At 44.2% G+C, this 22,859-nt stretch overlaps 1 protein-coding gene across 1 annotated transcript in view; it reads right to left on the bottom strand.

Annotated features, from left to right (window-relative positions):
* Window positions 1-22,859, bottom strand: part of ANTXR1 (ANTXR cell adhesion molecule 1) — a 181,156-nt gene that overhangs the window by 75,075 nt on the left and 83,222 nt on the right. The window contains exons 13-14 of the mRNA XM_073325259.2: window positions 14,643-14,738; window positions 1,298-1,339 (exon numbers count right to left, since the gene is read on the bottom strand). Of these exons, the coding sequence (XP_073181360.1) occupies window positions 1,298-1,339; window positions 14,643-14,738 (138 nt within the window). The remainder of the gene's footprint in view (window positions 1-1,297; window positions 1,340-14,642; window positions 14,739-22,859) is intronic.

The following is a 22,859-nucleotide window of genomic DNA, read 5'->3' as shown; positions in this document are numbered from 1 at the left end:
GCTTGGGCTCCAGCTCTTCTGAGCCGTTCCACTGATGGGAAGCTCACTGGCTTTCCTGTGAGTACTATATAGGCAGAAGCTGAGCAGGATTCCACCCGGCTAATGCTTCTCGGCCCTGAACTTTAACAGCTCTGCCTTAGAGCAGAGAGTGCTCTCTGGCCAGACTTCATGGGGAGTGGGGTAAGGCTCAATCCAGCAAACACATTTTCACTTGTGAGCTGGATGAGAGTCCAGAATACATCCCCAGCAGCAAAAGGCAAGGGAACAAACCCACTGCACCACACTGTTCATGGGCTTGAATCTCCTCTCACTTACCCTGCTGTAAGGACGAGCTAATCCAAACCCCACTGAAATCAATGCTAAGAGTCCCATTGATGTCAGTGGGCTCGGGATAAGGTCTAGTTAGTCTAGTAACCGAATTGCAAAGCAGTGGAAGGGAAGGAAGAATCTCTCTCACTGCTCGTTGAAAGTGAATATGGCACAGAAAGGCCCGTCATATATCAGGGAAGAGTCTGTCCCAGGAAAGCAAAAGTGATCCAGATTTAATTATCACACATGACTGGATTTGTACACACATGACTGGATTTGGAGAAAGAATAAGTGGGGAGTAAGTTTAAGATTTTCACATGAGAGTTTTAATGTTGCTTTTCTGTCTCCTTGAGTAAAACCCGTGGACCCAGTTCTTCGCTGGTATACAGTGGTGCTGCTCCTCTGAAGTCAATGGAATTACACCAATTTACACCAGCTCATAATTTGGCCTTTGGGCTTCAGACCTAATTGGCTAGAAAGGAACGTTAAGGAATAGCGTGTACAGCCTTTACTCACACTGGTGATGTGGTGCGACCTAGTGCTCACCCATCTGTCTAGATGACACAGTCTAGTGTGCTTGTGTCCTCCGATTGAGTCAAAAGTTAAGCATGCATTTAACTGCTGTCCTGAACAGGGCTGATTTGCTACATTGCTCTGCTACTCAAAGCAGAGAACAGTCTCTCTCCCTCCCGCTCCCTTTACACGCCACAGAGACCCAGCTCTCGCTGGCTGCGGATCGTTACCTCATCACTCTGTGAAAATAAAGTGACCTGTCCCTGCCTGAATTAAACATGCGCTGAAGACATTAATCAGAAAGCAGAGTGCGCCCCAGACCTCATGTGTGGCTAAAACAGCCCTGTTTGCCTATTGGGAGCAAGAGCAAAGGTGGTGAATGCGAAATGCTAACTCCTGCCTCCTGCTATGTTCTACGTGCTACTGGTCTGGAAAGCCAGGCACAGTGAGAGCTGGTAATGCCGGTGTCACTTACCTCACTGTCCTCTTCAGGGGGTGGTGGGGGCTCTTTGATAATCTGGAAGGAACAAACAGAAACAGACAACCTTAAATCCACACTTTGTTCGTCAGCATGATGCAAAAGTCACTTTAATAGAGGATTTGTCCCTGCCAGCTCCTCTGATCGCGACTGCGATGCATGTGCGATTACGTGGTTCCTATGTGTGCTAATGCTGTCGGGATAACCAAGGGGATTCCTAATAAGCCACTGTAAAACCCTGCCATGCAGTCATCTCCTAATTATAGTTCCCAATTAGCGTTTATATCACCTGTAGCTCTGATCGCTGCCAATTGTGACGTCAAAGTGAACCTAACCAGTCTTGGAACTGACACTCCAGCTTTCTGAACTAGGAGCAAAATATTCAGTGCAGCTAAAAAAACCCCTCAGCTGAGTAATAATGGGCTGGTCTAAACTAGAGAATTAGATCGACCCAACGATGTCACTCGGGGGTGTGAAAAATCCCCACCTCTGAGCGATGTAGTTAAGCTGACCTGAGATCCCATGTGGTCAGCGCTAGGTCAATGGAAGAATATTTCTGTCAACCTACCTACTGTGTTTTAGGGAGGTGGATTAACTACAGATGCAGATTATTGTATCACCTAAAGGCCGCAGCTGAGATCAGCACCCCATGTGCTAAGCACTGTACATAGAATCATAGAAGGTTAGGGTTGGAAGAGACTTCAGGAGGTCATCTAGTCCAACCCCCTGCTCAAAGCAGAACCAACCCCAACTAAATCATCCCAGCCAGGGCTTTGTCAAGCTGGGCCTTAAAAACCTCTAAGGATGGAGATTCCACCAGCTCCCTAGGTAACCCATTCCAGTGCTTCACTACCCACAGTAAGAGATGGTCCCTGCCCTCAGGAGCTCACAAACTACATAGACAAGGCAGAGTGGAGAAACAGAAGCATAGAGAAATGACTTGCTTCGAGGTTACACACCAGGTCTATGGCAGAAATAGATGACAAGTCTCCTGCACCCCAATGCAATGCCCGGTTCACCAGACCACATTGCCGTCTCATGTTCTGTGCAAAGTCGACGGGAAGGGAAGCAGTTACTGCTTATTATCCTTCACGTTGTTGGGTTAGGAAGACAATCTCTCATGAGCTTTTTAATTTAAAAAAAGATCATATAAATTGGAGGCTCTCCCAGCATTTCTAACTAATAAAGCAATTGGGGTGAGGTTTTGGGCTGATCGGGTGTATTCTCCATCGAAACAATTTAAATTTATGTGGGAGAGAGGCTATTATTTCATGCATGAAGTTTGTATCTAGGACTCAACAAATAGCTGGCTATTATTACAGCTCTCCACTCCAAGTGCAATAGAAAGCCATCCAAAGGGACAGCTATTACATACAGGCATGTCAAACATCTCTCCCGAACTCCAAATTCATCCCTGAGGCATGGCTGTTGAAATCAGTGGGCTAAATCCAACCTTGGGGTAAGCCCAGTCATGTCAATGCGACTACACCAGGGATTCATTTTGTCCCATGGCCACACATTTATCTGAATGAAGGAACCCTTTCTTTAAACTGCACTCAACGGGCCAGAGGCTACAAGGTGCGGAATGCCTCCTGCACAGTGGCAAATGCCCTCAGCTTCCCTGACTTCAACAGGTCGCAGATTTGGGCTCTGGGGCATGTGTGAGCTGCTGGAGGTTTGCTGCAGATGTGCTTAAGCCCTGGAGTTAGTCATTTTTAAAAGCGAGGCTCCACAAACAACTTGACTGTTTAAATAGAAAGGGAAGGAAAAATATGGCTGCTGCACAAGAGTCCCGGAGACATAAATATTTATGAAAATTCCTCTTGTTCCCTGTTTTGCTTCTCCAATGAGCTCACTGTTTTTATTTTCCTCTCACAAGCCCCGAGTCATGCAATGTGGTCATTAATGAGGAGCATGTGCCCTCGTGTAACGATGTTGAAAGGGGCTGGCCAGGGGGTCAGGGTTATCCCCTTGTTCATGGCTTGACTCGGAGCAGGGGTGTCCCTGAGTCACTGCAGCTACCTGTCCCTGGGCACAGTAGCTGCCGTTTGTTCAATTGGCCATTGTGTAGAGCTTTGAAGAGCTTGTGCGTGTGCACTGAAACCAAATCAACCCCTTGTGTTTTGAGTTTAGAAGCAAAAAGGCCATTTCGAAGGAAGCAATGACATCTGAAGAGGATTAAAGGAATTACCAGCAAACCCAAGAGCCAGGCTGTGGCGATGAAGCCGCTGGCCACATTACTGGGGAGGGAGCACAAGCAGGAATCCCTGGAGGAATTCCGGCTGACTTGCAGACTGGAGCTAGCAAAGGTGGAAAGGAGGCAGCAAGTCTAACCCAGTATCCCCTATCCAAAGAGGCTGTGAGTCTGTTACAGCCCCAGCTTTGGAGCCTTGTCTCCTTAGCTCACGTTTTCTGCTCTGGAGGGCTTCGGTTCAATTCCTGGTGCGTCAGCAGCTGTCATACATGCGCCCAGCAAACCCGAGGTCATGCACATGTCGACATCACGTGCCGTGAATGCGGACTGAACCAAGGTCCTTCACGAAACAATAATGGATTCTGATGGTTGAGCTAAAGGACGGCCACAGCTGTGACTGGCTCAGAACAGCAGGCACCAGCCCACAATGGCACTGTCTCAGCCCAGACTGACGCGGTGGGTAGGCTTGCCAGAAGCAAGGCTAATCCACGCTCACACATGCAGATTTGAACACTGCTGTGAGGGGGAGTCACTAACGTACTTGCGGCTGCAAGACGTGTTACATGCATGGTGGGTAGCATGCTACATTTCTCTAGTGTAAACAAGGCCGTAATCCCTGTAGCCAGCAAATATGGGAGACATAGCTACAGAGTCTAACACAGTGAATTACATGAGCCAAAAGGTAGCAGGGACAGAAGGCCCTGCCTTCCTCCACTTCTCCCTGCACCCTTCAGGCATCCTGGCTTTGACAATGTCTGTGCACTCCTCAGCATGATAGTGACTGGCCTTAAAGAGGCTCAGGAAGTTTCCATGCACCTTCTCCCTCCCACAAATTGACTGGTAGCAAATCAAAGAATCCTAAAGCAACAAGATAGCGCTCAGTGATCCACACTACTCTTCTTTAGCATCATATGAGAGTTAAAGATGAGAAGGACCTACAGCTTATCCAGTCAATTGTCTTGCAAGGGACAGCTTGACACTGGGTAATGGTTATATTCCAGTTGCCCTGTCTATTCCTCTTGTTCTGCATATTGCTGTATTGTTTGCACTGTGTGTTGGCTGTACTCTGGTTGGTCTACATGTTGTTTGCACAGCGTGTTAGGGTACTGTTTCAGCTTGATGTTGTTGTATAGTGTATACTGTGTGTTGATTGCATTCTGTTTGTACTTATCTTGTTTGCACTGTCCTGTGTTCATGTTGAACTGTATATTGATTGCAGTGTGTTGACTGTATTTTGGTTGCTCTATATAGCTTGCAGTGTGTTACTGTATTGTTTGCTTTGCATGTTGATTGTATTCTGATTGCACTGTATAGTGTTTGTGCTGTAAGTCAACTGTATTTCTAGTTTCACAATGTATTGTTTGCACTGTATTTTGGTTGTACTCTAATTGCTCCTCATAGTGGTTGCACAGAGTGTTGCTGTATTGTCTACACTGTATGTTGATTGCATTCTGCTATCACACTGATCCAGACCATAAAGAGAGAAGAGGAGATGAGTGACATCAGTCAGACCTGATTGCTGAGCAGGGTTAAAAAATTCAGGCCTAGCAGTATTATAAATTCACTCTGTTATTCTGATAAACAAGCCAGATTTCTATCAGCACAATTACACCTAAATCATTAGGGTTTGCATGGAAAGCAACAAGAAAAAATCCTGGAAAACTTCTTGGAAGAGAATCTGATTAAATGATCCATTGGAATCAAATATGAAGTAAAGTTGTTGCTTGGAGCACCATTTAAATTGTATTATGAATATACTGTAACTGAGCCAGGGAACAAGGTTATAACACAGCTGCCCAGCGCTAACACCCTTTGTATTGGCCTGTCACTGAGAAACAAGGCTCCCCTTCACTCCTGTCCCTTCCCATTTCCCTGGGCCCCTACTGTGCACAATAACATGCCTTCCTTTGAAGCAGCCTCACATACTCCTCTACTACCGTCTGGGTTCTTCCTTCTCCTGTAGCCCCTTGTGCATGTTCCCATTCTGAGCATTAGGAGTTAGGTTACGTAGGAGGTGGTGAGTCTTTCCAGGAATCCCACCCTGTCCAGGGGCCAGGAACTTTCCTCTCACTCTCCTTGATCCCGTATGGAAAAGTCATATAAGGAATGTAAATAAATGGGGCCCTATAGAAATTGAATAAAGAATGAGATCCCCCCTTCTGTAGTTTTTTTTTGTGAGCCAGGCTATAGAATCCTGTATCAGGGGACCTTTGGAAATGCACTTAGGGCCAGATTTGTAAAGGTATTTGGGACCCTAACTCCAATTAATTTCAATGGGAATTAGAAGCCTCAATACTTTTAGGCCTTAGGGCCTGATTCTTTGTTACACTAAGTTCCCTTTGCCCCACTCTGGGAGCATGCAAAGGGGCCTTAAAATAGTCATGAATGAACCAGGTTCAATTAGATCTCTGTGTGTCTGTTTCCCCATCTGTAAAATGGGACAGATAATGCTTCCCCACTTCATGAGGATCAATGCATCAATAACTATGAGATACTACAGTGATGGGAACCCTGTAAGGAGGTGGATGAATTTGTTAGTAAAAGTGCAAAGTGTGATCATGTATTATTGTTATGTGTATTAGGTGTCATAACCATGATCAGGGACCCATTGTGCTAGGCACTGTAAAAACACATAATGAGAGACTGTCCCCACCATTAAGAGATTATAATCTAAAGAAACAAGATGGGCTAAAGGTAGGAGAGAGGAAAAAGGCAGACAAACATCTGATCTTACCACCTTCCACTGCAAGTGCCAGGTGCACTTCTTTGACTTGCCTTCTCTAACATAAACGCAGAGCTGTGGGGGTGTATGTATGTGTGTGTGTGTGTATATATATATATATATATATATATATATATATAAAAACACTCAGCTCCACTCCTGAAAAAACCCTACCAAAACAAATCACTAAACTCCACAAACAATTCTGCCTTCTGGGGAGAGGATGAGAAAGAATGAACTGTCATAACAGATGATAATCATATCACTAAATGCACAACTGGAAGGTGGTCAGATACTATGGTGATAAGGATGGTATAAGAACCTATATAGATAAGAATAGACAAAGAGAATGATTTCCCCAAAGTCAGTGACAGCTGGGAATACAACTCAACTCCCCGTGAGTACCTATCAACTACCCAATCCACTTGACCACACAGGCTTTCATCTGTATTTATCAATTTAGGCTTGTTATTTGTATTAGAAGCATACTCAAGGAGAATGGGTTCTTCCTTTTATTATTTCTCCACAGCTCATAAAACACCCCCAAGCTGTAGGAATTTTCAGGTTTGCTAAATGGCTCAGGGAGGACAAAGAGAAAGAAAAAACACACACATTTCCAATCCTGCAAGGGATCCAAGGCACAAAGGCACAAGATCGTGGAGGAGGTTGCTTGCTTAACCTGAGTGTGTTTATTCTCTGGAACGTCTAGGGTTCCATTAGTCAGCACTTTCGAATAGTCAGGCTCTGAGTGTAGCAAAGGACACTGCATAGTTTGCCAAGAGGGTTAAACCAACACAGTGCCTTGGTGAAGGAGTTCAGCTTCTGGTGGGTGAGAAGGAGCCCACATCAAACAGAACCTTGCTTTCTGGAGATGGAATTGTGGGTTTAAGCAAGATGGTTTATTCAAAGTGGTGCTTTTTGTTTTAAGAACATGGAGACAACAAGACCTCCGGAAAATGGCTTTTAACAGCATAAAGGCTGACCATGCATGCAGAAGTTCCAAAGTTGACAGCGGAGGCTTTCCTAGCCCCGTTATCGGAAATATTTGGGTTTCTGGCCACAGTTGTGGGTGAAGCTCCGAAGCAGACCCCAAACCCCAGATCCAACCTGTGGAAGTTCAGATCAGGCTCCAAAATGTGCAGCTTTTCATGACCACTAAAAGATGCCTTAGGCTTGTCTCACACATTGTTTATTCTGTGCAAGCCTGTTGAGTTCAGTGGAGTTTCTCCTGATTTGCACTGGTATATGTCTGAGGACAAATAGGCCCAGGAGCTTTGGCCAAGCTAAGTATCCAAACATTTATCTGCATAGCTGAAGTTATCGGAAACTGTTGGACGACAGATTGGGCTGGAAATCCAGAGCGATGGGTTTGAGCTATATGTAGTCTCTCTCTCTCTCTCTCACACACATACGCACACATACCTCATTGTGTGCACAAACAGACAGACAGACACACACACACACACACACAATGGATGGAAAGTGGTACCAAATCAGAGGTGCGGTGTTTTACACTTGCTCAAGCATAAAGGGACTTCCCAATACGAGAAGAAACAGGGCTCCAATGTAGTTGATGGGTGCGAATTCTGTGTGTTGGGACAGGAGGGTCGAGCCTGCTGTGTTTTGTACGGGGCTGTGAGGTGTAGTTCTTGCTCTCTCTCTCTCTCTCTCAGTGCGTGCCACATGGGCCTGCAGAATGCAATCAGCTGGGAGAATGCCTGGCCAAGCAAAACGCTTAGCCTAGTTTAGCTTGGCAAAGCTGAAGTGTTTGTTCATGTGTGTTGTAATTGTTTTTATAACCCCAGGCTATTTCTTCTTTCTTGGTGTCACTTGCTGCTATGGCTCCTGTATCTGAAGGGGAGAAATGACCATGGTGCATCGACCATATTAGCTAGTTAGCCCATAGACACCTGAGGGCTTTTGCTTCATCATCATGTTGTGAAAACACTTCCTTATGGCCATTTTGTTTGAAAGGTAGCAAGGGTGGGTGGAGAGTGTGGTCATTGGCTTTTCTTGGCACGGGAAGAATCTTTGTGATTTGCTGTCAGCACTTTTGCACATTTAGCTGTGAAAATTCAGGGCAATAAACTGATTCTTTGTCTTTATACCATCTTTCACCAAATGATTTCAACATGCTTGTAAACTGATGGATGCAGAGCTCTCTTTGCTGACTCGCCCTGGTGTCAGGTGCTAGCACCATGCAGAGAAATGCAGTTCTTGCTGCAGACCTGCCCTCTGTTAGAGCAGGCAAGCACGATCAGTTACAAGCTAGAAGTACAAAAGAGCTTGAGTGTCTGATTCTCCTCTGCCTAGGGGGTGTGGGTGTAAAATCCTACTAAATCCAAATTTTACACCAATTTTTCACAGGTGTAAATGGCTCTGAGAAGCTGGAGAATCAGGCCCTGAGTTGCTGAGGCAGAGGGAACCAGGACTAGGACAGAGGAGGCCCTACAGGAAAAAAACACTCCACTACAGTTAGCCGCGCTCTGGAAGAGATGTGAGTTGCATCATTGTTAATTTGGTTAGCAATAAAGGCAAACTCCAGGAACTGCGGGTAAACCTGAATCCTATCCAGCGTGCTTTCACAGCGTTAGAAGCTGAGTAGGATCTCCACCTGCTTGGAGTGCTGTACTTACTAACTCCTTACAGTGCTATGTGATAAATAAGTGCTATAGAGGCATCACGTCATTTACTGTTGCCTCTTGGGTGGAACACAACAGCTATTTCATAGCTACACAAACAGTTTAAGGCAGGAAGTGAAGAAGGCTGCATCTAGCTGAAAGTACAGCAGTAATTTAGGCAAGGAGAATGATATTACCTGAGGGGGAATTTGACCCTTATTCATATGGAAAGTTATAGAACACTTATACATTGTAGCCACTGTAAAAACCCTAATTTTTATTATTATTTTCAGACTGGTGGAAGCCCGGTGGTTCAAGACATTTAAAGCTGGACAGGACAGAGCACCAGAGAATGGACTGTAGGGACCAATCTGCACTGGTGGGGTTAGAGGAGATGGATTGGGCATCTGGACCTAGTAGATGTGTTTCAGTTCTAATGTCTATGCCAGGTGTTCTCAGCACGTATGTTCCTTCAGTTTTTGGGTGTCCAACCAAAGATATGTTCAGGGGCCTGAGAGTGGATGCTGTGCTCTTTCTGAAAAGTCAGGCCCTTTGAGATGTCTTAAATTGGGGACCCAAAACTTCGGGTACTAAAAATCACTGACACTTTTGACAATCTTGGCTGTGGTTCTAAGGTTCCAATCAGAGTAGAAGCCTGAGGTTTAGAAAGCTGCCCCACGCAGTTACCTTAAGTAGAGCCCTCTCCAAGCTCTCAAGGGAGAGAAAAAACAATTGGACCTTCCCGGAAATCAGTCCCAGCAAGGAAGCCAATTAGTCCACATTTAAATCCAACCAATTCCATAAGGGTGAGAGCAAATCTAGGCATCTTAATCTGAACCCCTCTAAAATTTGGGGTGGGAAGCAGTGTCTGCTTTCAGATCTGAGACTATGTCTGGCTTTTATTTTCACGTTGAAGTGCAAAAACAGATATGTGGCTCACATTGTTTAATATTAATTGTGATTCATGCCAAACTCTTCCATGTGTTTATGGGAGACTAGGCCCCACAGATTAAGAACCAAAATCTTCCATTAATTAACCTCATCTTGGCTTGTGATGCAGTTTGCAGATGAATGGAGCGGACATGCAATTCCACAAGGAATGAAAATGACATTCCAGAATCTGCAAAGGGCACTCCCTTTTTCTAGGCTGATTTTCTGAACCGATTAGGTCGATAAATTGGGCCAGGTTCAATGGGTGTTGCTCCCAAATGTCTAACCCATTTTCTTCAGAATGAAGATCTAAGTGAAATCCATTTGCAGAAACAAAAATAAAATAATGTCATCGCTAGTTGTAAGATCCGGCAAGCCTTGCTATGATCCAACTGCCTACGGAAGGACCCAGTTTTAAAGCAGTATTTCTCCTTAGACTGGGAGAGTCAACCTCCTCCTGCAGATGTGAGAGATGATACACTTGCAAAAAAGACTGATATCATTCTGGTGTGTATTAACTAAAATGCCGAATGTAAGACACAGGAGGTAGCTGTCCCACTCTACTCAGCACTGGTAAGGCCTCATCTGGAGTACTGTGTCCAGTTCTGGGCATCTTTAGGAAAGATGTGGACAAACTGGAGAGAATCCAGAGGAGACCAACAAAAAATGATAAAAGGTTTAGAAAAACTGACCTATGAGGAAAGGCTTAAAAACTGGGCACATGTAATCTTGAGAAAAGAAGAGTGAGGGGTGCAACCTAATAACAGTCTTCATATATGTTAAGAACTCTTATAAAGAGGACTGTGGTCAATTGTTCTCCATGTCCATTGAAGGTCAGCAAGAACTAATGATCTTAATCTGCAGCAAGGGAGATTTAGGTTAGATATTAGGAAAAAAAATTTCTAACTCTAAGGGTAGTTAAGCTCTGGACCAGGTTACCAAGGAGGTTGCAGAATTCCCGCCATTGGAGGTTTTTAAGAACAGGTTGGACAAACCCCTGTCAGGGATGGTCTAGGTTTACTTGGTCCTGCCTCAGCACAAGGGGCTGGACTTGATGACCTCTCAAGGTCCCTTCCAGCTCTACATTTTTATGATTCTATGACCAGGGAAAAGATAAGGGGGAAGGCGGGGCGGAGGGGGGGGGGAGGGATAATTTTTCAGTTTACCTGAGGCAAAAAACAGAATAGTGCCTCCAATATTCAGTCAGTTACAGAGTGGTTGAGGGAACTGGGAGTCAGGACTTCTGGGCCTAAACTTTCAATGATTTGGGGCAAAACCATTTTTGGGTGCCCAACTGAAAGCAAATCATAAGGGTCTGATTTTCAGAGGACGAGTGCTCAGCATTTTCTGAAAATCAGGCCCCAAAAAGATGTGTCAAAATTGGACACCCCAAAATGAATAGGCATGTTTGATAATTTGACCTCTCTGTGTCTGGATAACCCTTGCCTGACTTATGTCAGTAAAGTGCTGTGGGATGCCTAGAGGAAAGGTGGGTGCTCTGTAAAATAAATTGGTTTAACCTCCCTCTACGTTCAGTGGGTCCATATTATTTTATATCCCCTAGCAGGACTGCAGGGACTGCAACCAGGAAACAAGCTGAAGGGATGTCTTTTCTGTGCTTCTCACCATCTTTGCTCTTATAGGGCCAGATTCTGTTCTCATTTATTCAGACATAAATCTACAATAACTCCAGTGGAATTACTCCAGACTCACTCTGGTATAACCAAGAACAGAATGCAGCCTACTCCAAGCAGTGCGTTGTTCTTGGCTATTATTTCCTTGACTAGCTGCATGTTTGACTCTTATACAATCCCCAGAGTGGCGATTTTTATTCTCATTCCAGCTTATGTGCTGGGTGTTTCATTGCCCCAGTACACCCCGCCACCCCTCCACAGCCCTCTCTGTGGTGGAAAGAATGTGTGTAATCTCATTGTCCTTGTCTTGATTAGGAAAAGAAGTGAAGTTTAGCTTGAGTTTAGCTAGCATGACCTAAATGCCACCTTTTTCCAAGGAGAGATGCAAGGTTATACCTGTAGCTTGATATTTGCTGGTTGGATTGTAGCCTAGGCTCCTGCCTAGGTGTTAGGCCTAGCAAGGGTACAACTCAACTAGCTATAAGGTGTTACCCTGCATCTCAACTAGGAAAAAGGAGTTAAGTCAGACTTAGCGACCTTAGCTAAGCTTGATCTAACCTGGAGCACTTCTCATAGTCAAGCCATGGAAAATTACAATGGCTTGAAACTTTATTGTCCCTGTGGGAGAGGAAAAGCCACAGATGCTGGAATCGTGTCAAAGAAAGGAACTGTCATTGTTAAGTCCTTTAGGACCTACTGTAGGGAAGCAGGGATGGAAACTTAGGGCCAGATCCTTCATTTCTCTCAGTCAAAACTCATATTGACTTCAGAGAGGGTAAGGACTGAGGGCCAGGTTCAGAGCGCCTCACTCATGCCGACCAACACTGAAAGCCATGTGTGTCCTAGGGTATGTCTACACAGAAGCAAGTCCCAGAGCCCAGGACAGCTAATGTGTCATGGGGCTCAGGCTTGCAGGGCTAAAAATGGCAGTGTAGACACTGGGTCTCAGGCTGGAGCCTTGGCTCTGAGATCCTCCCCAATCATGGGGTTTCAGAGCCTGAGCTTGAAACGTCTACAGTACTATTTCAAGACCAACAGCCTGAGCTCGGTGAGCTGGTCAGCTGACCTGGGCTTTGAGACTTGGTGTTGTGGGACTGTTATCATTGCTGTGCAGACAGACCTCTACTAACTACAGCGGGACCGCTCGTGGAGTAAGACACTATCCACTGTGATAAAAACATCAGATCCTCAGCTGGTGTAAATCAGCACAGCTCCATTGACTTCAATGAAATGATACCAATTTACACCAGGTGAGGATTTGGCCTTTGGCCCAGAGTATTAGAATCTTGCTCTGAGCGAGGACTGGAGAATGGGGTACTCAGAGAATGTCTCTCTCCATGTTAACGTCTCGGTCAGGTCTTTCACTAGGTTGTTTGTGTTTGTGTTTTTTTTAAATCATCTTAACTGGAGAGGAATTGAGCCTAATTTTAGAGATCCCTGTGGGAGTAGATGGGTGTCAGAGTTTGTATAACTTTGTTATTCATGACTGACAAGTTGTAGGGGGTAGCTGTAAAATATAATTTTATGGCTCTTCAGGGTTACTGTAGACTCACACTCTATGTTTCCTCCTCTTCCTCAAGCTTAACAGTGCTTCTTGCATCTTTCTAGCATATTTCCTGTTTTTTCTCCCTCCAACTTTTGGTTCCAAATATTTTGGCTGGCTGCAGTCCAGACTGAGAACCAAGCAAATTGCTGGATTCTTCCACACAGCCTTCCAGAAAGCCACGGTAAAGCCGAGACTGGAGTTAGATGTTAGAGGTGTGGTCGAGCACCTCATTTAAATACTGTCCCCACTCCTGTATTTAAAGAAGCTACGGCACAAAAATGAGAAGGATGCACATGCTGAGAGTGGGGTCAGATTCAGGCTACGTCTACACTAGGAGTCAGGGATGTGATTCCCAGCTCTTGTAGACAAACTTGCACAAGGACTCATTGAGCAACTGTGCTAAAAATAGTCGTGTAGCAACGGGCAATGGCAGTGGTTAGCTGCCTTGAGTATGTAGCCACAGTGTCTAGGGGGGTTTGTATTCAGCACAGCTAGCCTCTTGTGTGCACCACCAACCATTGCACACACAATGCACCAAGCTGTCCACTTGCACTTTCATTTATCCACTTTGCACGTGCAAACGAGGGGTGGAATCCTAGTCCCACCGGATTAAATAGCAAAACTCCCACTGATTTCCATTCTGACAGAATTTCATCCGTGGCATTTTCCGAATATACCCTCCTTTGGAAACATGGCCTGAAAGGTTTCAGAGTAACAGCCGTGTTAGTCTGTATTCGCAAAAAGAAAAGGAGTACTTGTGGCACCTTAGAGACTAACCAATTTATTTGAGCATGAGCTTTCGTGAGCTACAGCTCACGAAATCCGATGAAGTGAGCTGTAGCTCATGAAAGCTCATGCTCAAATAAATTGGTTAGTCTCTAAGGTGCCACAAGTACTCCTTTTCTTTATGGCCTGAAAGGTCATTCTACAGTAGTTGGCATTTCATCTTCCATCATTCTGTTAAAGTGCACGTAGGTCGAAATGTCGATTCAGCAGAGCATCCTGGGTTAGTTTCATTCATCTCGGAACCTGCTCCTGTATACATCTCCTGAAACCCTTTCCTATTTTAGTGCCTCATCCTAAACCTTGCCATACCTGTGACTCCCACTGATGTCAAGGGGAGTTTTGCCTCTTCTGTAACTCCATGACCTATTTACTGTTCTGATGTACTGAGTGACCTTTGCATCTACTGTAAATAGAGTGATGAATTGTGCACTTCATCCCAGAATCCTTTGGAGACCCATAAACATGGATACATTTGGAAACAATGTTGCTTTTATATGGGGGGAGGCCAAAGGAGACCATGGGCCAGATGAATCCCTGGAACAAGTCCATGGATTTCAGCAGACTTACTCCAGAGATGAATTTTGCTGGATATGTTGCCTGGGTCATTCCTATTTAATTAAAAAATATGCCAAGACTAACTTAAGTGTTTAGAAATGAGCTTATCACTCAGAAATACTTTTATTCCTGGTAATAAAAATCCTCCCCCTCAGTGATGCACACTAAATTATCACTGGCTTGGAATCCACAGCAGTTTCTCTCGGTTTGCAGTTTGGTTATCAGAGGCTACTGCTTGTCAGCTTTCTATGTCTGTTGTCCATGCCAGCACCTCTGCTGTTATTTCGCTCCATGCCCCTGACAGCGCGGTTACAGCTACAGTGCAGACAGACGGGGGTGGAAGCAGGGACTTACCACTGTACAGCACAGAGGCCAGAACCACCAGAGCAGAGCCAGCATCAGGAGAAGGAATAGGATCAACAAGGCGATGGCCAGGATGGTCCCATCAGACTGCCAGGGGGAGAGGCAAAGAGAATGTGAGATGCAGCAGGAGCTAAATACAAATTCCTCCCTCCCCAGCACCTGCAAAGCATCCTGCATTTATATGTGTGCACACGGTTCTTTGCACCCAGTAATTACCCTGATAGACCTTTGCACATTGAGTTTATTTTTACTTACAAAGCACAATTTCCCAGCCCCCCGTTCCCCAACACCTTCCCTCCTCCTCTCACCCACGTCATCACTTAGTCTTTTCAGTGCTAGTGGAAGCTGATGCCCTCATAGCCCTGCAGAAGGAGAGCATCTCTTTATTCAGAGGACAGGTGTAGCAGCTATGCAAGAGGATCCACCTCCAGGGGCAAGAAAGGAGTTCTTTGCCTCTCAGCAGAGAATGACAACAAGGGGGACCAATCAGAGCTGGTTTATTGAGTGGTGTGGACACTTGCCCACTCTGCAATGGACTGAGACCACCAGTTCATTTCTTATAGACCTCTGAACAGCAGCTGGACGGTAACCCAATTTAACCTTAGAGGGTGGAGGTGTTTGATGACTATGATCAAGGCCTTAAGCCACCCAGTCCCACAGTTAATTTATCTGTCACATCTAGATGAATTAATGACAGTGGCTTTTTTGAGGTGAAAGGCTATTTTGGCTCAGAAGCAGCTCAAAATACCAGTTAAATGGTCCATAGCTACATGGGATTCTGCAGTTGTCATCCAACTACATATCAGGACCACTGGGAATTGATTGGCAGGACTGGGACTAGAACTCATATCCTCCTGCTCCAAAAGGTGGCACTAAAGGTGAAGCTCATTAGCTCTTCTTTTCTATTCTATATCGGTTCTTAGACAGTGCTCATCAGCATAGTATCGCAGCACCTTCCAGTAGTGCCTTAGCTATTAGCAGCGTAGGGATTAGTTCACAGAGCTGGGCAGTTCTGAAACCAATCAGTAGACGGCCATGGTGCACACACACAGTAACCCAGTGGGTTTTCAACCTTTTCCGTATCAGAACCCTATCTCCCCCCTAAGGATTCCCCTCCCATCTAGCTGGAACCCCTCTCCCATTTAGCAGTATGGGAAGGACAGGTTAATTGCAGCCCCCTGACACCTGTTTGCAAATCCCACATTGAGAACTTCTGCACTATCCCACTCACTGCAGCGATCAAAATTGAACATGACATGTCTCATTGCTTCCAGATTTAATTTGAGGGATAGGCTCTTAGCTTCCTGAGATAAGCCAGTGTTTCTATGCCATTCCTGTCTTCTATCATCAGGCTTTGGGATCAGCAAGTAGGCAATTCGTTTTGGTTGGAGTCCAGTTGAGATGTTTTTGGTCTAAGAGCCAGACAGTTTTTTTAAAAAAAATCAAGATTACAGCTTCTTATGGAGGCCTCTCATGATATCAGGTTGAACTGGAGGGTTCTGGAGGTTCTGTTATCCAGGTGTTTATTTAAGTAGCTGTCATTCATTGACTGACTGATCACAATGTTATCGTCAGCAGTGTGAGCTCAACCAATGAAAAATCAGGTCAGGAAGGTTTCTCAAACCCGTTTGGAATTTAGAAATAATTGCTAGAAAACTGGCAACCCAATCCCCCAAACACAGAGAGATGGAGACAGCCAGCTCAGGCAAAAGAAAAATCTCCTCAAACCTTTCACGGGACCCCAACTAAACTCTCTAATATATGCTGGGGATCCCTATGATCCCTAGCCTCGGATCAGAAGGGCACGAAGTTAGCTGAAAGCCACCATAGCCCACCCCGCTCACTCCCTATGCTTTGTGTTCTTAACTTCACAGTTAGAGGCAGAGCACAGAATCTCTCCCACTGTGCCCTCACTGGGAGCTGCTGAGTACTGGGCACTCCAGAAAAGGTACCCCCCCTCCCTCCGCCCCCATTGCATTAGCTGCCACAGAAGCACAGAAGAAACAGACTCAGGAAATCTTTAGGCTCTCATTCCTCTTTGCTCCCATCACTTCTTTGTTGCCCGTCACTCACAAAAGCATCTTTTAATTAACAATAGCCTACAATCTGATTGCTACAAAACAAAGAAAAATTAAAGAGCTTTTTATAATTGTCTGTTAACCACAATTTGGTTTTAGATTTTTCTTTTGCAATTGCCTGTAAATACCCTGCTACATTACTCTATCGCATCTGGTTTTATGCTAGGCATCTTAAGTTGCCAGATGTTATACTGTATCTCAAAGCAAAGAATCAGCCAGACAGATTTGGAAGGATTCTGTACGCGACATTTTCACGTCCTTACGCAGGCAATTACTCTTACTGAAGTTCAGCTTTGTCTGAATGAGGATTGCAGGATTTGATCTGATGTACCCACCAAAAATGCTACCTTGAAAAAATGTTGGTTTTAATTTTTACAAACTTCAAAAGATTGAATCTAGAGTTTGTGACTACAACTTCTGAAATACATAATGTTTTATTTTACCAATTTACTGATATTCTCAGCCTATTAATACTGTGCACTGTGTACTCTGACACAAAACACATTAAAAATAAGAGTGATCAGCCTTTTGCCTAAAACTACATCAGTCCTGAGTGATTGCGTGAATCCAGACTGCTGAGACAGCTGTAAAAATCTCTGCCAAACACTAGCCTAGGTGTAAAACTTGTGTAATTTACTCCTTGACAACTGCTGAGATGCACCAACTATGCTTGGAGTGGTCTTTTAGTTTTAAATGTCTTGCTATGATACCAAATAATTTTTAAAAATTTTTTTGCCTCTAATGTGCTGCAGATTTTACATGGTAGGACTCTGACGTCCAGACTTTGAAACAAATATGTTGGTAGAGAGAGCAAGGCAGACGGGGGATGAAACCATATTTTCACTGCTAAAGAGTCCAGTGAAGCCAGAAATTGCTGCAGAGTGTTGTTGGCAGTGGAAGGACAATGAAAACAAACACTGGAATATATTTTAAAACATAAATTGGCTCTATTAATAGGAAATCTTATAGAAAACATATTGGAGGCATTTCCTAATAGATTCCTTCCTCCCCCCACCCCTGAAAAATCATAATAAAATCCAAGAATTCTTGGCTTAGGGACATCAGTAGTCGAAAGAATGCACTTTACAGTAAAGCGCACACATGTTAAAAACATATGGCAGGATCCATAAATGCAGGGTAGCTGTGGAAGGTTTTTCTGTAAGGGAAACTTTTCACTTGAGTTCTATTTTGGCATTCTATTCTGCATCAACACTTCAGTCTGGTGTTAGTGGGTGCTGTGCCACTGGAGGTGCCCATCTGTCAGACAAGGAGTAAAACTGAGGTCCCAACCACTTATTTATTATTTGTATTATCGTAATGCCTAACAGCCCCAGTCACGGACCAGGATCCCTTTGCGCTAGGCGCTGTACAAACAAAGAAAAAAAAGATGGTCCCTGCAACAAAGAACTTATCATCTAAGTACTGGTCTTTAAGGATCCCGTGGTACTCAGATGTGTTCATACGAGAGGAACCTGAACCAGAACCTTGGATCACCTCACACTCAAATTTGGGTTTAAGAGTGGATTGAAAATTCAGTTCCATATTCAACAGTTGTGTCTTATCTCTAAACTCTCACAATACGTCATTGAGATGAGTATTATCGCTATTTTAGAGGGAGAGAAAACGGAGGAACTGCAAGTTTATAGCATGGCAAAGGTGCTCAAATATGTACCCAAAGTCCTAGGAGGGCTTTGACAGTCCATGTTGCTGAGGCTTCACTGCTATTATTATTTGAGCGAGCTCGATCAAAGCTAGCTCAGGTACGTCCACATGTGCTTCCGTCACACCGCTGACTGCAGCACAGACATACCCTTAGACACCGAGGGGGATTTCCTCCAACACTCAGAACTGGCCTAACTCCAACACTCACTGAAGTCCATGGGAATTTAACCGTTGGCTTTGTGTGAGCAGAGTTAGGCCAGTGTTTCTGAAAATCCCACGCACAGCTTTGAATGAACTCCCAGCGATTTTTCTCTGGAGAGAAAGGAGAAACTTCTCTGTTGTTCAGTTTCCTTTTTTGATGTACAAGGGAAGGGAAGATAATGGGGTGAGCCTTCTTCTCACCACAGATTTAGACAGCTCTTATCCTTTCCATTAGACTTCACTGGGGACAGCTTTCATTACAGAAGTGACAGCTGACATCTATCATTCTTTTTATCACATATGTATTAACTTTTGAAACAATCTGGTGAAACAATCTGGTCCAATAAAAAGGAAAAGAAAACTCTTTTTAGATTCCAGTTTGCTTTGATCATATGCTGTGTGCAACTTCTTGAGTGGCAGCCAACTCGGTGAGGGACGTGACCATAAAATACCTGCTCTAGGCTCACCCAGTGTATGTAATCTAGTCTACCTTGCTATGAAGTGATATGCCCTATGGAAAAACCCAACTGAATTTAAAAGATTAGAACCTTTGTGTAGGCTTTTGGCGCATCCTCTGTTATTTGTATTGTGCGAGTGCTACAGACCCTGCTGAAATCAAGGCCACATTGTGCTAGGTGCGGTACAAAAATATAGTACGAGACAAATGGGGAACTGAGGTCAGAGAGGACAATGCTCTAATCCTGCAAATACTTACACAGGCTTAATTTTTACTTCAGTGATACTGCCCACAAGCTTCAAATTAAGCATGTGCTTAAGCTTTTGCAAGATCAGGGCCTAAGTGATTTCCCAATGACATACAAGGAGTCTCTAGAAGAGCTAAGAGAGGAATCCAGATTTCCTGAGTCACAGGGCCATGCCTTAACCAGAAAGCCATCCTTCCCCCCCATCTCCTGCCTATTAAATTCAATAAGGAATTGCATCTCTGCTATATAATTTGGTAGGATGGCTACAAAAAACCTACACAAATCTCAGCTTCCTTATTAAAGACTAAAGGCTTTAATGATGAATTCTAGAGAACTGGGGTTGGAAGAGACCTGAGGAGGTCATCTAGTCCAACCCCCTGCTCAAAGCAGGACCAATCCCCAATTTTTGCCCCAAATCCCCAAATGGCCCCCTCAAGGATTGAACTCACAACCCTGGGTTTAGCAGGCCAATGCTCAAACCACTGAGCTATCCCTCCCCCCCCATTGCTATGTGCTGCAGTCACACCTCTGATTGCTGGGTAGACATACCCTGAGATCTACCAAGACATTTCCTACATTAGCGACAGAACAGGCCTCAGATGCAGGGCCTGCTGCAATGAAAAGACTCACACTGACTGGGCTTTACATAAGGCTCCTAATTGACTTCCACGTGGCCTGGATACAAGCTAGCCATCTAGGGGCAAATGACTTCATGTTCCATTTTTCCACCCTCAGAACTATCCACTACTCGAATAGAGAGAGTGCTCAGTAATTGCTATTATTCCTCTTGCAAAGCAACTGTCACACAATCACCAGTATTAAAAAACCCTGCTCTTTCTATGCTAGAGGCTGAAACAGGACCAGGCACTAGTGAGCAGCTGCACACGTCAACTCTAGTGATGTTGATCCTTGTTTCTTTATCGGGACTAATAAAGACTTCAGGTGCTACAGTTCTAAAAGATTAACAGCCTTGCAGCAAGGAGCAGCTCTGATCAAAATGAGCTGGGCCTCACAGTTGCTAAGTCTCAGCACTTTGCTTGCAGCAGTAGAGGAGTATCTTTATTATCTTATTTTACAGAGGTTGTTACGTTTCCTTTTATCCTGGCATAAAGTGAATGCTGTGGCATGGATGCAGAGAACTTCTGTGCAGCAACCTGCTTCTTTTAGGGCCAGTCTACTCACAAACTTGCACTGAAATAACTAACATCTTTTCCATGCAAGTCTAGGTGTGGGCATTATTATTTTGGAACAAAATCAATGTATTTTGATCTTGCTCGAGCGGATAATAATAAAAGATATTACCTCACCTCCCTCGTCTCTCTGGATAATACTAGACTTTCATTTAGCAATCAGAGTCTGTTATCCACACACACTTGCACCGAAATAACCAAAAGTATGAATTAAAACCCATTTAGGTCTTATGATGCAAGTTTGTGCATAGGCCAACCCTTTCTAAAAATATGCTACATACATTTCTTTGGGTATCAACTGAAGCAACAGAAGCTATAGAAATGACAGTGGAAGAACAGATTTTTCTCACAATGGTCAGTGCTTGTGTTGATGGGTTTTATTTTTTGTGAGCTGCGAAAAGAAGAAAAGTAACAGTTCTGAATGTCTTGTCTCTCCATAGTCGTATGCAACGCCAAGTAAATTAGAAACTGTACTAGAGGAGTGATGGGAAAAGTTTCGAAAGAATCTTCTCTCACTTGCCTCTCAGATTCACTCCTGCGGCCCCAGTCCTGCAACTGGATCTATGCTGGTGGCCCAGTTTGCCTGCATGGAACCCCATTGAACTCCACATGAGTGCACGATCCACCTGCAGAATCAGGACTAGAGCTGGTTAAAATAATTTTTTTTAAATGGAAAGTGCAGTTTTCTCAAAATTAAAACATTTTGTTGGAATGTGTCGATTTCAAGAAAAATTTAGGTGGGGGGAGTTTCAGAATGAATCATTATGACTTTCTCATTTTGTTTTGACAGTGTTGAAACATTTTGTTTGTCAGTAAAAAGGTTTTGTTTTGATGTTATCATTTCCATTAATTTTGTTTTGACTTTTAAAAGTAGTATTTTGCTATAATGTTATATTAATATATTAAATATTATATGTATGCAAATTTCATCTTTTATGTTTGAACATGATTGAAATGAAATTATTCAGTGTCATAGAAGCAATATGTTTCAAGGTTTCTGGATCAGTTTGGGGGGGAATATCTGTTCCATGAAAAATTTTAACTTTCCATTCTGATTCAGACCAGCTCCAATCAGGACCTTAGCTTGTAAGTGGCACAGGGCATGAGCATGCTTTCTGTGGAGTACCTTGCATACTTGTGGGTGCTAATAAAATAATCTACCTAGCAATATTAGTGCACAGAACAATTTCAGCAATTCAACTCCTAGTGTGATCTGTATTAGCAGAAAAGGTCAGTGCAAATTATATTTGCAGCGTAAAGTAATGAAGATCAATTTATTTTAAAAACAAATCTGAGACCCTATGCCCTATGGTCCCCACAAAGCACTCCCTCAACTAATAAGATACAGGTCAAAAGCCGAGGAAAATGCTCATTAAATGTAGTTTGCATTTCACAAAGCTTCTATTGATACAATTGTGCAGTTCACCTTAATTGCCTGTAGACTTAGGAACACTGATAATTGGCAAAGCCTTCATTCTACAGTCCAGAACAGAGTCAGAATTGAAAAATGCATTTAGAAAGGAACTGTATTGAAGAAAATAACCCCAGAGTGAAGGGTGGCTGTTGTTTTTAATACAGTCTGCAGTGCTTTTCACAGTCACATGGTCTTTTTTGTTGTTATTGTTGTTTAAAGATCAAATCCACCCAGCATTGCTGAACATTTGAAAGTAGTTTAAGTCTCGTCTGTCTTCCAAATGGCCACAAAACCGATGCAGAGGTGCATCAAAGAGTCCTTTCTCCTCCCAGTTTTACTTCTAAAATTGAGTAAAGGTTAAGAGGCCCAGTTCTGCCTTCCCGCTAATTTTAATGGGAGATACGCCCATGGGAGAACTGGAATCTAAGTGCAGTTCTTATGTTTTCTGAAGTGCTTGGTCTGTACCACATCTTGTTCCTCACCAGATATTCCAGGCAATTTGTTACTGGTCACCCCTGTCACCTCCACTGCGGTGTGGCGACTGCCTCATTAAAGGCAGGTCTGTAAGCTATAAGGCCTTCCATCTTCCCCAAGCTGGGGTCCGGTGCAGGGAGTCACAGGCACCCATGTCCCCAGGGGTTCTGCATTCCACAGCAAGGCTTGGCTTGGCTCAGCTGCTTCAGCAATTCCGGTACTGCAGCGTTTTCTGAATGAGAAACACTGCCCAGGACTGCCAGCTGCTGTGAAGGAGCTCGCTTCCTGGCTAGGCATTAGATCACTCCACGATTTTCCTCTCAAAGAGCCATTTGCAGCTCCAGAGTCTCAAGCCGTGTAACGAGCGGGGGGTAGGGTTTTTTATAGGTGCGGGATGGATTGACAGCTTTGAAGAGATCAGCCACAGCACGTATGGAGGCAACGTAAGCTTCTTCCATGCTGCCTCTTGCCAACGTGCCTCACTC

The sequence above is a fragment of the Lepidochelys kempii genome, chromosome 26 (genome assembly GCF_965140285.1).
Source record: "Lepidochelys kempii isolate rLepKem1 chromosome 26, rLepKem1.hap1, whole genome shotgun sequence".
NCBI lineage: Eukaryota > Metazoa > Chordata > Testudines > Cheloniidae > Lepidochelys > Lepidochelys kempii.
This window is presented reverse-complemented; position numbering and strand designations above follow the sequence as displayed.